General features: G+C 39.5%; 1 protein-coding gene across 8 annotated transcripts in view; it reads right to left on the minus strand.

The window, feature by feature from the left end:
• The window catches only part of MAP4K3 (mitogen-activated protein kinase kinase kinase kinase 3), an 80092-nt gene that overhangs the window by 9892 nt on the left and 54639 nt on the right, over positions 1-15561 (minus strand). For 7 of the 8 annotated variants that reach the window (XR_010883659.1, XM_067292862.1, XM_067292861.1 and 4 more), the window contains 9 exons: positions 14959-15068; positions 12991-13032; positions 12294-12378; positions 11060-11139; positions 8370-8430; positions 8166-8283; positions 5337-5395; positions 2719-2822; positions 2065-2236 (listed from right to left, as the gene is read on the minus strand). Coding sequence is in view for 7 of the 8 variants with exons in the window: in XM_067292862.1 (XP_067148963.1) it covers positions 2065-2236; positions 2719-2822; positions 5337-5395; positions 8166-8283; positions 8370-8430; positions 11060-11139; positions 12294-12378; positions 12991-13032; positions 14959-15068 (831 nt within the window). In the remaining variant the exon portion in view is untranslated. The remainder of the gene's footprint in view (positions 1-2064; positions 2237-2718; positions 2823-5336; positions 5396-8165; positions 8284-8369; positions 8431-11059; positions 11140-12293; positions 12379-12990; positions 13033-14958; positions 15069-15561) is intronic. The other variant, XM_067292856.1, reaches the window with a different exon arrangement.

Genomic DNA, 15561 nt, shown 5'->3' on the forward strand with positions numbered 1-15561 from the left:
GGGGGATCTGACCCACAAGTGATCAGTGGACATGTCAACTCAAAAGAGAAGTGTGATTGTGATCTGTTTGTTAACGTTAAAATTACACAAAAAGCAGCTCTTACTAATTTGGCATTGATGCCAGTGATTCTGCAGGCATTCTTTCATACAGAAAAGAGTGAAACTCATTAAATCTGTTAGAGATGAGAAATTAGGGCATGTTACCTAAAATACAAAAGCAGCTCTCAGTTAAACAATGAAATCCACAGTCCTGTTAAGAAGCAAAAAAACTCCCCAAGTGGGATGGCAGAAATGTGGTCCCTGAGATGGTCCCTCCATCTCTTTTTGGCATTTGATGTCTTGGAAGGTATATATTCGTGATCTTAACCAATTTCTAATGCATGACTTTAACCAAAGGTGGATATAGCCACGATGAAAGCATGCAAGAGAGGACTGGACTATATACATCTATGCAACCACATTATGATACGCAGAAGCATGCACTGCACTGGCTGAAGCTGATGAGAGAAGGAGAGGAATGGGAGAAAGCAAGCCCTTGCTTTATGTCTGGGCCTGCTAATATAAATAACTTCCTTTTTTTTTAAATGTCTTTATCAGACATTCACAAACAAATACTAAAAGTCAGACAAAGAAAACTATTTGATGGAAGCTATTTGTGACAACATGGTACACACTTTCCTCATTCAAAAACACTGAAATTTTGTTTGCTTGCTCTATCTCCATCCTGCCAGCAGGGGACAGGAAGAAACCAATATAACAAGGGTTTAAATTAGCATCAAACAAATAGGAGAAAATGACAACATAGACACAACAAGAGAACATACAAATGATTCAAGAAGCTAGAAGTATTTAGGAAAGCACAATGCAGTGTTAAGTTAACCACATAAAAAACATGGGAACCAGGAAGGTATTACTGTTCTTGTATTACACACCGATGCAGACAATATTGAAAGAAAAATGACAACAGGGCATTATAGTTCAAAGAGTTTTTCTTCAGTATGCTACTTTTATTGACTCAACTGAAGTCACCTAGTTACATAAATATATGTATAAGCTTGAAAATACAATGCATTAACTTTGAAGTAGTAAGTGCATTAATTGGCCATCCACTGATCACTTTGTTTTTTGCAGCTATTCTTTAAACTGTATCAAAATCTGACAAGTACTTTTTAGCAGCAAGAAAGCAGGCCTCTTTCTAGTGGAAACTGTACTTTTCAGTGAGTTCCACAGTATCCGGTCAGCTGGATCCATGCACATGTATATGCCAGTACAGGACTACTTACAAATTCACCATGGATCAACAACGGAATTCTGTATTATTTTCTCTGTGCCTGGTAATAGCTAAGTTATTCACTGCTTTTAAACCTGCAAGCTAGGACTGGGGTCCACTCACTACCGTAGCTAGTTTTAAAGGAAACCCTGCAAATCTAGAAACATAATTCTTAGCACACTTCCTTAAGACAGTTTCTACTGTTGCTTAGGTGGTGTCTTCCTCACTCAGTAGCACCCGGACCAGTGATGGACAGGGGCTTAGTTTCCTGCTAGTTCTTTTTTCATTCCACAAACGTCAGAAGAATAGAAATACTCTCTCTCTTGCTTAGCAGTAGGCTGATAACAGCATTTTTAACCTTACTGGCTTATTGCAGCAGAGCCAAACCACACCTAGAATGATTTTGAAAGAAACTACTCAGACTGAAATTGTATTAAAATCTCTTAAATAAATAAAAGTCATGGTGCCAGGCTAGAGCACAGAACACCTCAGTGGATGAGAGGCATGTACAACTTGATTTATGGAAATGCCAAGGAACCACAATTCTGTCCTCTGTTATACTCGAAAGCTTAAAAAGTCAAATCAGTGCAACAGTAGAAACATTCAAAAAAAAAAAAAGTGAAGGTGCTACAGGTACAATCAGATAGCCCCTTTAAACTGCAAATTTATAAGGATCACTTAGCCTTAATGATATGACCATTAGTTTCCTTAGAGGAAACTGTAACTTTCTGGTGTTTCAGCTATAATAAAAGAGCAAGGAACATTTCTGAATGCAATCACAGTAGCACACAAACCTGTTTCTGTAAACCATGAGGAGGTAGAATTTGGGTTGACAGTCTCAAACTTCACCACTTGGTTGAAGTCTCTCCCTCTACTGACACCAACACAAACTAAAGGGAATTCCTGCTCGGGGACTACCAGCATTTCAAACAACCTCAGCGGACAAGGTACAGGAAAATCTATGTGCTGGATTAAGAAACAAAAATAAATGTTAGAAGAGGAACAAGTAAAAAGTTTAGTCCGAGTTGCTATTAGACATTTAAACAGCATAGCAAGTTTTATCCAGTACGTTTTGTAACATTAAGTTTACTTCTTCAGATAACAGTAACTGATAGATGCAGAATGTCCGAGTTGAAGATTATAGAGCCTTCATGCCAATTTGGTTAAAATAGACAGGATCTGTCTTTAATCATGTGCTTTCCTTGTGGCTGCCCACAGATGAGTACGATACCCATCATTGCTCTCCCTAGCAATAAAGCCTCTAAGCCATTGCTTCCAGGTTGATCAAGTCATAGTAGCTGCAGATGTTTAAATAGCTACTTTCAGTGTAATTTAACAGAAGCCAAGAGAATTAAAACAATAATTAGCTAATACTAATTCTTAACAAATCACAAGATAAATACAACTGAAAACCAGCAGAAGAGTATTTCACCTTATCGTAATATTACCTTGATTAGCATAAATTTTTGCATTGGTTCAACCCATTCTAACAAAACAATGCTAGACTGTAGTGCTCCACAAAGGTACTTGTGACCTGTGTAAGGATTCCTCACTGCCAAAAAAGCAGAGGTAAAGTACATTAGTATGCTGAGCAAATACAGCTTCTAAACCATTTTCAACTAACAGTCCATACAATTTTGGAAAATAACCACCCCCATCCTAATCCTATATAAAAGGAGGCTGCTGAAAAGTCAACATCCACACTACAGTGGCAGCAAGCACGTTGAAATAGTGGCTGCCCTTCCCCAGGACATAAACAGTAGCTGGTGCCAAATAAGCCATATTAAAGTTTAGTGTTGTTTTTTAAATTGGTAGATGGGATTTACTGCTCTAGATAGTCTACAAGCTAGGTCTGTGCATGCACTTCAAGTATCTCCCTCCACGATGTTGGCTTGCCTAAGCCATCTCCCAATTATCACAAGAAGCTGTTAAAGAATGGCTTTTTCTATGAGACGCTGACTCTTCTCCAGCAGGAACTGAATAATCACTGTCATTTAGGAATTGCTCAGCTGCCTTTCAGGCACTGTCATTGCAGGTCTGAAATCCAAATACTCTGTATTTCTGATGACCACTTGTTCAGATCAGCAGGAAAGCCAATTTTAAAGTGATACCATCAGCTCCCACTCAACTGCTCTTCTTCTGCTGTTTATCAGAGCTCAAGTAGAAACTTGAAAAAAAGCACTCAAGTTGCAAAGTTGAGCACTGAATAGTCAAGAAATGCCAAAGTCAATTTTACAACCTTAATTCTACAGACCACACAGTAATGACAAGACTTCATTCCTTAAGCACTGCCAGCATACCTGTTGTATAAGATGAACAAGTGTTACTTTACACCTTGTGCAGCTATGCCTAAAGATCCGACTTTAAAGCGCAATAGAACAGCCTTGGGCCGCTAGGGAATTAACAATGCAATTCAGATAACGAGTGCCTACCACAATACTATCTGCATAAATGAAATATGCTCATGCTATTCTATTCCCAGGGAAATCCACTGGCAAGCCACTGGCACTTTAGACACCAAAGCTTAGTTTCATGAATCTGTTTTCTCGCTCAACATCAAGCAAACTGCAAAATGCAGGAAATAATGCTTGGTGTGACCCTTAGTAAGGCTGAACACAGCAGTAGAAACTACAAAACATACAATTATCAACACCAGTAAGCTGAAGAAACAAGACCAGAAGTTCTGGTCTTTCTCTGCCTCCTATGGCACTGCAGCTTCTCCCAGGCCATGGGATACTTATGCTGCTGCCAGGAGTTGAGAGTTAGGCTGCACATAAGCAAGGCAGTATAGGGGGGCCGGGGGATCTAACCTCTCCCCTTAGGCCTGTCTTTTGCAGCTGCCTGTGTTGCCATCACAAACTCTCCCTCAGTGCCTATCATGCAAGAAGCACTACAGACTTATTAGGTTAAGCTATTTCTGAATGCCAGAACAGCAAGCTCCCCCTCCATTAGCTATGCCAAGTGCCATGGCACGCTTGTGCAGCTCCAGGCCAGTTAGTACGGAAACCATAAGAGTACGGAGGAACGTACCACCAGGTTTCTCATTTTGTAAGTGGAGACCTTAAAACATACGGACTTTGAAATGAACTTCCATGTCAGAAAGCCAGAGGTCCTATCTACGCCGATTCCCCCCCACTCCCCGGCTGGCTTCCATCCTTGCACAGGCACGAGAGGCCGAGGATTTTTCCTTTCATCAGTCTATTAACGTTCACAGCTTGACTATTAAGTCCAGGCCTGGATGTACACAGTACATATTGTTAACACCCTACCGCACCCTAAAGGATTTGTATCCCAGAAAAAGTCAAGTTTTAACAGGTGAGCTGGACAAAGAAGTGGTAACAAACAAAAAGGATGTTTCAGCAGTATCTGGGAGATTTTCATCAAGATAAATGACAGATGGATGCTCACTCACCACTGAGCCTCTGAAAATCTCCTGCATAATACAACTCCTCACAACAAACACTTGATTATGGAACACCAGGTGAAACATTTCCAGGGACAAGAGCTTGCCTCTGAGAGATCATGCATAGGTACCTTTCCTGTTTTTTTTTCTTTTTTTTTAAAACTATCTGCTCCTATCCCCTTTTTCAAACACATTTTAACACATTGCAGCTGTGACTCTTCAGCAGCTGGCACTCTGAACACACTATAAAGGCTTCAGAGACAACACTGCCGCAAAGAATTAAAAATACTCCTTGTTTTTATTATCTGATATTAATAATTTGAACTTGTGCGCTGGAAAGCACACTGCAGCTGCTGCTGCTTCTTTAAGTCAATCTGTTTGGGGAAATCAGGTTTTTCCTAAAGGTTGGTTTAAATTTGACATGTGTTCTGCTTCTCTGCATTTCCTGAGAATTGTCTTTAAATATGAAGAGAGAAATGGGGAAGTTTTCACTGGTTAAATGCAAGAACTAATCTGAAGGAGTTCTCTGCCTGGAGATGCAGATTTTCACAATAATGTCAGAAAAGCCTTTTCTTCTTGTACCTCCAGAAACTGACTCAGAAGTCTTAATACTGCTACCATTTGTACTGCTTATTGGCATTTATTCTGCAGATCTTTACTTACCAACACAACACTTCTGACACCACTTAGTGTCAGGAATTTTTGTAGACACTGCAAACTTCCTACAAGATATAAATACAGGATTATCGGTCAACTAAAACAACTGAATGAAATTGCTTTTCAGAAAGTTTTTGGTGGGAAAATTATATTCCCTCCCCCTGCCCCGAAAAACTAAAAATATAATTTATTTGTATAATGACATGCCAGCACATACATGGGATCCCCCTGTCAGCTCTGAGATGCTGCAAAATTCTGCAGCCTTATGAATGCATTTAAAGGTCAGGAATGGAGGGAAAAGGCACTTAGCTTTCAAGCATCATTTACCACTGTCTCTTGCTATTTAATTATATGTATTTATTACACACGCCTGGATAGTCTACTGGTACTCCCATGATCATTACCCTTTGTAATGCTGTAATTTGTTGCATCTTCTTGTTCTGGATGCTGTACAGACAAAACAAAGGCCATTCTTGCCCCAAGAACATCACAGCTCGAGACAAGACACACGGACCCAAAGGATGTGGGAAATGATGTCATACTCGATAGCTTGCTGTGCCACAGTCTTCACAAACCAACAGCTTGAGTGTTGCAAAGTTTTTTTTTCATAGGCAGCACAGCATGAGTTTTAAGAAAAGGTGTGAAGGAAGACAGAAAAGCAGCTTTGCAAGATCTCTTCTTATGTGCAGGGGACACTCCCTGAGAAATCCTGAAAATAACTGCTTGAAAGTTTAGCAGATACGTCAGGGGAGATGGTGTAATCTGCCAGAAGTGGGAATTAGTATTTCTCTGCAGAGTAAAAGACAACAGACAGTATGGAGTAGCCTCGACAGGAAAAATAACCGTTTGGGCTGATGCTGCGGCAAAGATGCAGATAAGTGGAGTAACAGAGACAAGCATTACAGGCAAAGTTATGAACCAGGAACATATTTGCATAGCATTTCAAATGAAGTTGTCCCGAAGTGACTGATAAAGCAGCAGGATTGAGCAGTATGAAGACTAAGTACTGGTCACAGAGCTTGGCCTTGAAGAAGTCACAAAAGGCATGAAAAGAACTGCTCAAGGATGCTCGAGGGAAAGAAGCTGAACAGGAGATTTATCACAGAATTATTTTCTGCTGCTAAATGCTTGTCTACTAAGTATCATAAGTTAAGCTTAGAGCGTTTTGCAGATGAACACACTGAACCTCACATAACTACTTTGAATTCTATTTTGCTTTGCATTTTCTGTTCAGAAAACTTAATTTTTAGTTTATTTGGATTTTTCATGCTGCACCATGGTATCCAGGACCCTGCTGCAGAACATGCTTTGTGGTCTGGTAGGAAAAAAAGTTATTATGCTATCTGCATACTTCAACTTATACTTCTGGTAGTCTGCCTGACTAATGCTACTCTGATGCCTTACAGCCAAGGGGAAAGACAGCAAACAGGAATATCTGTATGAGTGTGCTCTGCCTTGGAGTGACTCGCACATTCAGGTTGCGCTGCATTTTTCTTGGGACGCGACAGGACCAGACAGGAAATTTCCTGAGCCCTCTGGAACTTAGGCGCGGCATCATTCCAGGCTGAATGTCCTCTGAAGCTTTTCCTCACAGGGCCCTTGGGATAATTATGGTTATCAGCCCACTGCTGATATGGTCATCAAGCCAAAGTCACTCAGCCACAGTTAGTTTGGAAGAGAAAGGAACAGAAAGGTGGTGCAGGCACACAGAACACAACAATGCAAAGCATAAATTATCTCTTTTCTTAGATAATCAGAGTTTAGCTTCTAGGGAAAACACAATTTTGGGCAAGCTTTGCACCATTAAGTTTGCAGAGGACCAAACAGAAGCCTTTCCTGGATCTGATAATTAAATGCTAATAGCCTGTTAATAGAACCACAGGTAGTCGAGAATCAAGTCTGCTATGACCCAATTTCCTAACCGAAAAACCTGTTATATGAAAGGATTCTGTGATTCACTATGCTCTTTAAGAATCAAAAGTTGCTTTGCAAACTAGGTTAGCGTTACTGCTTCCTCATCTTAGATTTGAGCGGGTTCCTCAGGCTTGTTTGGCAGCCAGCACCACCCCCGGTCTCTGGGATTTTGTATGCCCCTTGCTAGTAAATAAAGTCCGGTGGGACTGCATGCACAATCTGTTGTAGGCATAGGGGGATAAGTAATCCATTACAATACCTCTCAATGTTGTTTTAATCAAGTCTACCCTTCTACCCAGGCCTGAGAGAAATGACTTGCCAATGATTAATGTCAAATCCGTGTTCAAGTTCTGCTACTCCTAGCTTTCAAAATCACCCATCAGCACGATCCCTCTGCCATGAGGGCTGTCTTACTCATCTTGGCCCTTTTTGAGAAAACTAGTTTCACCTCTCCAAAACACCCATTATTTCTTACATGATTACTTGCATTTAAATGGATTTCCTCTGCCTTTTTTTCTTTTTCCTGATAGAATGGAAAAATAGCAGCACAGTGCCCAGAGTTCAGGCAAGTTATCTAATGTCAGATCACCATTTCTACCTGCTTGAAGTATCACGAGTACAACACTGATCCTAGATTTTGTTTCACAACAAATACAACCAGGACTTGCCATGCTAGGCTATACCTGACAAGAGACTTCCTGACAAGAAGGGTAAAATATATGGAAAACAGGTTCTCTAGTAAGAGTATATTCACATCTTGATTCACGTAAATTTAGGCGTCTACACTCTGATTAATGATCGTATGAATTATTCATGGCAATCTATCAATTTAGCTCCAAATTATTTGGGATTCCCAAAGCTTCACAAGCATATCATGAACTCTTCGAATCAAGCTGATCTATCTGATTAATGTATATTTACCTGGGAAGTATTCTGTCAGGGAGTTTGTGTGCTGGAATAGCAACAGGTAACTTTTGCATTTGCCTTGCATAATCAAAGAGTCCTGGTAAATTATGGGAATAAAGCTGAGAAGCTTTACCTAGAAATTAGAAAACAAAAACACACTTCAAATACAAAACAAAAGGTATTCCAGCACTACTGATTAAGGATAGCAGAGTAACTCACCAGATATTGATAACAAACAATTATTCATGACATATAACCATGTACACCTTCGAGGAAACAGCTGATAAAGGAAAAAAATAAATTCAATTTTATATACACAAAACACGATTACATTAAGCTGATCAATTAATATCTACATAGACAATACAACAAAACTAATACTGACTTGCCTTTTTAAGCAGAAATTAGCTTAAGCCACGTAATATTTACCTGGATTCCAGAGTTAATTCAGAGTAAATCTTAGGCACACAAACTGTTTTACATACACATTAACATTTAGACAATTGAACATTTTATATCCATGTGCTCAGTATACTATAATTAGCCCACAATACGTCATTATAAAGATCAATCCAACCTTTTGCCAGAAACTTTAATGACCAACCTTTCTCCTTCACAGGAGAAACGCTTAACCACAAACCTCAGCACACAAAGCATCTTCAGTAAACTACAGCCATTCTCAACACTATGGTATTCCAAATCGCTTGAAACAATTAAAACTGGCACTTGAAGGGACCTTCCATACAATTACACGTTACACCTAAGTGACCAAGGGAGGCAGCAAATGACTGAGGCAGAGCTGTCATTTGTTAAATCCTGTAATTATGAGAAAGAGGGGGCTGAAACTGGTAGCACATCCTTTGGGGGAAAAAAGAAAAAGAAAAGAAAGAAAAAAAAAAGATAGATAAGGACAGTACTTCCCCCCTGCAACACTTCTGGAGCTTGCTGCCACAAGAGGTCGTGGAGATGGACAGTACCAACAGGCTAAAAAAGGGATTAGACATCTTCATGGACAACAGGTCCATAAATAGACACAAAAGGGAATAGGCAGAGACGTACCCTCCAACATCCCTAATTCAACGACTGTAGATACTGGAGGAGTCAAAGGGAATGGGCAGCAGATAGCGGCTGGGCTCATGGGCATCTCCCACTGCCACTGCTGGAAACTGGCTATTGGGCCAGACAGACCACTCACTGGTCTGACCCAGCAGGACACTACTTATGCTTCAAACAAAACAAACAAACAAAAAAAACCCAACAAAAAACACATCCTCACTGCCGATATATTAGAAAGATTTGAAGAACTCTGGAGATTAAGTGAAAGATTTTTCCGCCAAAGCTTGAGAGATTAACCTTAGAGCTGTACTAACTCCTGGAAATTTGCATTATTTATGCTTCATCCAACAGAAGAGTGAAATGCAGTGGAAAAAAAACCAAGGACACAACTTTTGTTCTTACAGTGAATTTTACCAGACCTAGAGGGCAAACAATGAAGTGAAACACAGGACTGGAAAGTGCTACATGAGTTAAAGCCCAATTGACTATAATTATAAATAGCCATGTAATAAATGGTCAGCACAGGGGGCACGTAGCGCTTTTATTCCTGATGTCGCCTTATAACCTAAGAACACATTATAAAAACCTACAGCAATAAACTAACAGCCTGGTTGCATCCAAATTCAGTTTACAGGTTTGACTGGCACCGTACTGCGACTCTGGGTTTGGATTTGAGGATTAGAGACCAGCAATACTCTAAACTCCCAGGTTGCTGGCATCTGCACCCCTCCCCCTGCTCCACACACTGCTGGCTAAGTGTGCTTCCATCTCTTCTCGCCTCTGCGTGCTTATTACAACACCTCTCAAAAACCTCACCAGATACCACATGCAGAGCGCGGTGCTTAGAGAAGACACGGACAAATACGAGAGCATGAGGTTCATTATATCTACTCTCCTCGCCATTTTTAAGACACTGCTGTTGGTGTGCTTGGCCTACAGAAATTATTGTATTAGGGATGTTTCTCAGGGTATGTTTTACAACTGCAGCGTAGCAGAGAGGTACCTGAGCTAACTTTAAGCTAGCGAACTCAAGCACCAGTAGCTGATTACGGATTACACGGAGCTCAGTGCAAGCTAGCTAGGCCGCCTGCTCAACACAACAGACAGATCTACAAAGTCTGGACCCTGGAAGATGAACAAACACCAGTGCCTCCAGCTTACAGTGTGAAGGCTGTCCTTGCAATTTCCTCCATCTTGATGGCAGATGCATAGCTCCCTAAGTTAGGGAGAAGGCAGGAAAGAAAACAAGTCTCTTAGAGATTAATAGAAGAGCCAGAGAAGATGCTATACAGAAAAGCCTGCAATTGGCATTTCCCCCCTCCCCACTTTCCCCTCCAAAAAATTACTATTTATGAGATTCTGCAAAGACCGAATTTTAATTCGGATTCAATAAGTTGAGTCTCATCTTCAAAGCTGCTTTTAAGACCACAAGAATGGAACCTAGCAAATAAAGGATCTCCTCACTTTGTAGCTGTAACATATGTTTGCTGTAAAATATTCTATCTTGTAACACAGCTTTAAAGAAAATGGGAACCTTTACCCAAAATATATCAAGGAAATTCCATACTACTAAGCAAATCATTTAACTGCTGGATAATGCACTACGTTGAAGTTCAACACATTAATATGTGCAGACCTCCTACTTAACCATGGTTCAACCTACGAAAATCTTAAACATTGCACACAACTGAAAGGTATCCCTCATAGTAAACATTTAAGGTAAATCTCAGTGTACCTAGTGCCTATGTAACTGCAGTAAAGAGGATTTTAAAAAAATATATACAGCATTAATCTGAGTGGCTAAAAAATGACGAAGATGTAATTTTTTCCAAAACTTCACAACAGAAATATACCTGCTCCATTGATGTTTCATGAAGTTCATTGAGGTTCAGTGTGTAAATACCTTCTTCTGCACCAAATATCAAGTACTGGTCTGTAAACATAAATAAATCCAGAAATTCTGATTTAAGGAAGGTGTGTTTTATAAGAGTATGCAACTTCTGTACCAAACCTTTACACACACAAACAAAACAAAAAGAGAGAGGGAGACAGAGAGACTGACTCAAAACAGTTACATGTATAGTCACTGTGTTTCAAAGCACTGAAAATTAATCTTGCCAAGGAAGCTTAAATTTGTGGATGGAGCCGTTGTAAGATCTTAGGAAAGATCAGTCTTATGTTTGTGGCTAACAGTTTGAACAAAGAGAGCAGTGATACAACCGTAAGCAAGAATTCAGGTGAATAATTTCCACTTATATAGATTAGCCAATTTAAACATTTCCCTGTATTGTCTGACAGATCCGTAGCTATTTCCTGGAGTGCTTGAACAGTAATAGGGAGTGCAATGTTTTCATGGTATCTCGGGGGTGCCTCACTTCTGGAACATTGTTCCTCTCTTCTTTCTTACAGTTGCAATGGAAGTTAATTAATACCTTCATTTGCATTTGCACACACAAACGAGACAGACATCTCACATGAAGACATCAACTGCAAAGACTGGCTTTAATAATTTCAGCTTCTAAAAACACCTAAGCATTTTCTTGCTCACTTGCTCAGTAGCATCCAGCTATGCAGCCAATAAGCAAAAGGCGGAATTGCAGGCATTACACATACAGTGTTACCAGTTATCCCTTTCACCAGGCTACTGAATAAAGCACTGAAACATATGCCTATATGAAAAGAGATCCAGAAGCCTGCATGACCACAAAGATTTAGAAAAATCAAACAGATGATAGAGACAAATAAATCTCAAGTAGGGCCTTGGGAAGTCAGATTTTTTAAAAATCAATTAGGATTGGCATGTTTGGCATCACCTACAGTGTGGAGAGAGTTTTGAATCTCAACCAAAGAATGTTTCCTTACCTTTATTCATATGTAATTTATTCTTTTTAATCAAAGCTGAAAACTGCACCCCTCATATCTTAATATAATTAGAAAACCCACTGAACTTCAAACAGCAGTGTTGCAATTAAGGAAGACTTTCTGCCTATACAAATAAATTTATTTTAAAAGGAATAGCCTTGCTCATCTAAACACTCTTGAAAACTTCAGGAGGATAAAATGGGTAAAATATACATAATATAATACCTCTTGTATCTGGATTTATCCATGATGTTGCACAATGAATTTTTAAGGGACAGCCATTGAAAACCTTCGAAAAGCAAGCACCCATCTGTAAAAGTAAAAACAAGTTTTTCTAAAAACAATGAAAAAATTACATAGGAAAAATTAAATTGTGACATTTCCAATAGGATTATTTTGACTTAAAGTAGTATTAAAAAAAAAAAAAGAACCCCCCCCCCCCCAAATCCATACAGTTAAGAGCACAGCTTCATGTCATGCAGAAATAATCTCATCCAGACAACATATGCTGGCAAATGGGATTTTTTTTTTTAAGTGTTATTTTCTTTGTCTGTACAACCTTTCTGAGCAAACATGCCAGAATTAGTCTTTTTTAGGAGCTCCTAAATTAAGAGTCTAAGCATGTTTTTACTGCAAAAATGTGACAAAACTGAGGAAGGTTCCTGAATTTTGTGATTTTAAACCAAACAGTCCCAACAGTGATGTTCTATTCCTGCCACATTTAACAAATTTAAAATCAAGGGTAACTTGTGAAATATTGTACCTGTAACTTAACACCTGTAAGAGATACTGGCTTTTATACATTTCCCCCCCCTTTTTTTTTTGAACAAACAACAAACATTCAAAAAATGTCCTTTCTCAGCTTTAGTAGAAAAACATGTTCTATCTGCAAAATGCATTGGTATGAGTCAGTAATACTCACATGTACTTTAGGTGTGGGAGGAAGGCCATTACTAATTGGTTTCTAGAAAATAAAAGTTAAAAAGTATGTTTATACATCCATGTGCACATATTCTCCCCCCACTTGCGTAACTAAAATACAAATTGAAAAAAATAAAATAATAAAACACACACGCGCGCCCTTTTTACACTCCTGTTAAAAGCAGTTGGTAAATAAATAACTATAATTATACCAGCAGAAAATGAAAAGCCAGTACTTTTTTTGCATTACAGAAATGTTTACAAAATCCTCCTTGCAAATGTTTTAGACAGTAAGTAGAATCGCGCTGTGTCTTTCTATGCTAATGCACTAAGCGCCTCCTGGGACACCCGCTGTGTTCGACGTCACACGTACCACATCGGAAAGCCACGGCTGACCCGATCTGGTGGTGGCTACAGCCCCATTTTGGGCACAAGCTGAGGCTGGAGACCTTCCTGCCAACCAACACTTTCATAATTCCGTACAAGTTTGCTGACCACCCCTCCCGAATGTCCCCACACCACAACCTACTCATATCATTTTCTCTGGTTAAGGCCTCTGCTATGATTCCTTAATATCCCCAGCTGAATTTCTGCCCAATCTGTTACACATTTTTACATTAGGAAGATGCATGAAAGAAATCAGAATGCCATATGCAGCAATACAAAGTTTAAGCAATATTGCAATTGTTCAGCTGCTCAATAATCCAAGTAGTGACCTGAATTCTATCATTCAGCACTAAACTCACTTTACCGTATCAGTAGGATTTAAAAAAAACAAAAACAAAAACAAAACAATGCCAGGAATATCATTTTCTCCTAGTAAAAACACACGACTGATGAAATGCTTGTTACAGGTACACAGGAAATTTCAAATGTACAATTTCAAAGGCCAAGTTCAAAGTAGTTCAGGAAACCATACTTTCTAACGGATTGCCAATATTACTGGCACTTCCTTAAAAACAAAACAAAACACACAATGTTTCTGCCCTATTTCCTCTTCGCTTCCCTCAAGAGCGCTGCATGTCCAACATCATCCTTAGAAGGAGCCACCGACGGGTACAGTTCCAGGTTACATTTAAGCTGATCTAACCACAGGCTTCCCACTCTCTTCTGTCCCACATTCCCACTTCCACCTTTGCATCACAGTAACGGGGTGACCATCACGCAAGTCACGCTGCTTTGATGGAAAAACTCCCTCGGGAGAGGAGAAAGCTGTCACGATGCATGATCTCTCAATCTGACGCAGAAAGGCTGCAGGAACGGGGGCTAGAGGGAAGCAGGAATATTCCCTTTCCTCAGTCCCACAGCTGGATCCCATTACGTACAATGGAAAACCCTGCATTCGCTGCTTGAGTGCAACTTCACCTGAGCGTACGTAGCTCAAGTCTGACACCGCACCCAAGCTCCTAAACCCTGAAACCCGGAGCTCCAGAGGCCGGTAGGCAAACAGTACTTATATCTAACCTCCTGAATCCAACTTCTCAATCTTTTTTTTCCTCTAGACACTAAGAAGCTTGTATGCCTGTACCTGGGATACAATAGGGACTCATTCAGGAACAGCCCTGATCCGGATCCTTTCCCAGGGCCAGCCAAATCCTCCAGCAAGCCATCAGGTGGCAGCATATTCCTTAATTTCCTCATTTGCTTATACAGTATCTGCTCAGTAAAATACATCTCTCTTGCATCATCTCTCTCTCATTACATTTCACACAAATATGTGAATACAAGCAGTAAACCTTCTATACCCATGATTAAGTTACAGTTTCTAATGAGAATTAAATACTGATTCAAACTTCAGCTTAAGACTATAGAATCCATGACTAGACAATCTAGTCAAAATGTGCTTTGACTCAAAGCAAACGAGATGCCATCCAGCGTTGTTTCTAAAGACTTTGCTTGCTCTTTTCCATTTGCACACTGAAAACAGTTGAGACATTTTTAAATAATACCTAAATACTTAAATACCTACCAGTATTTCTTTCTTCTCTTTCCTTGAAAAATTAGTGTCTCTAGCTTCATTCTGTTGATGTGGTGATCCCTCTCTTTCACCATTTAACTGTACAGAAGTGACTCCATTACCTTAAAAAAAAAAGATCGACATTTCAAAAGTGTGTTCCTTTCTTCTACCTACAGACGGAAGGGTAGTCTAGTCTACAAACAATTTAAGGGCCAAAATCATGTCATTTCCATTGATGCCAGAAAATGGTCCAATAGCATAACTTATTTCTAAAGCATACATATTCTTACACATGCACATATAACTACCTATAAAGCCACATTCAGTCTCATTCCATGGTTTTTGGTAATTAGTATAACAAATCTGATGTGGGCAGAGAAAGGGATATGGTTATGGTTATGAGGAATAATGTATTTAATACATCTAATTCAAGAGAAACTTGGAGATACCTAACGATTCAGTTATCAATTCTTTATACATAGCATCAAGGCATTTCTTAGTGCTGGATGTTTAAGCATATTACATACTTCAAGGTCATACATCTACCACAGTAGTAAGGGAGTAATAAGGAAAAATTAGTAAGATACCAATTACGAGTCAGATGCTAAACTTGCT

Source organism: Apteryx mantelli, chromosome 3 (assembly GCF_036417845.1).
Source record: "Apteryx mantelli isolate bAptMan1 chromosome 3, bAptMan1.hap1, whole genome shotgun sequence".
NCBI lineage: Eukaryota > Metazoa > Chordata > Aves > Apterygiformes > Apterygidae > Apteryx > Apteryx mantelli.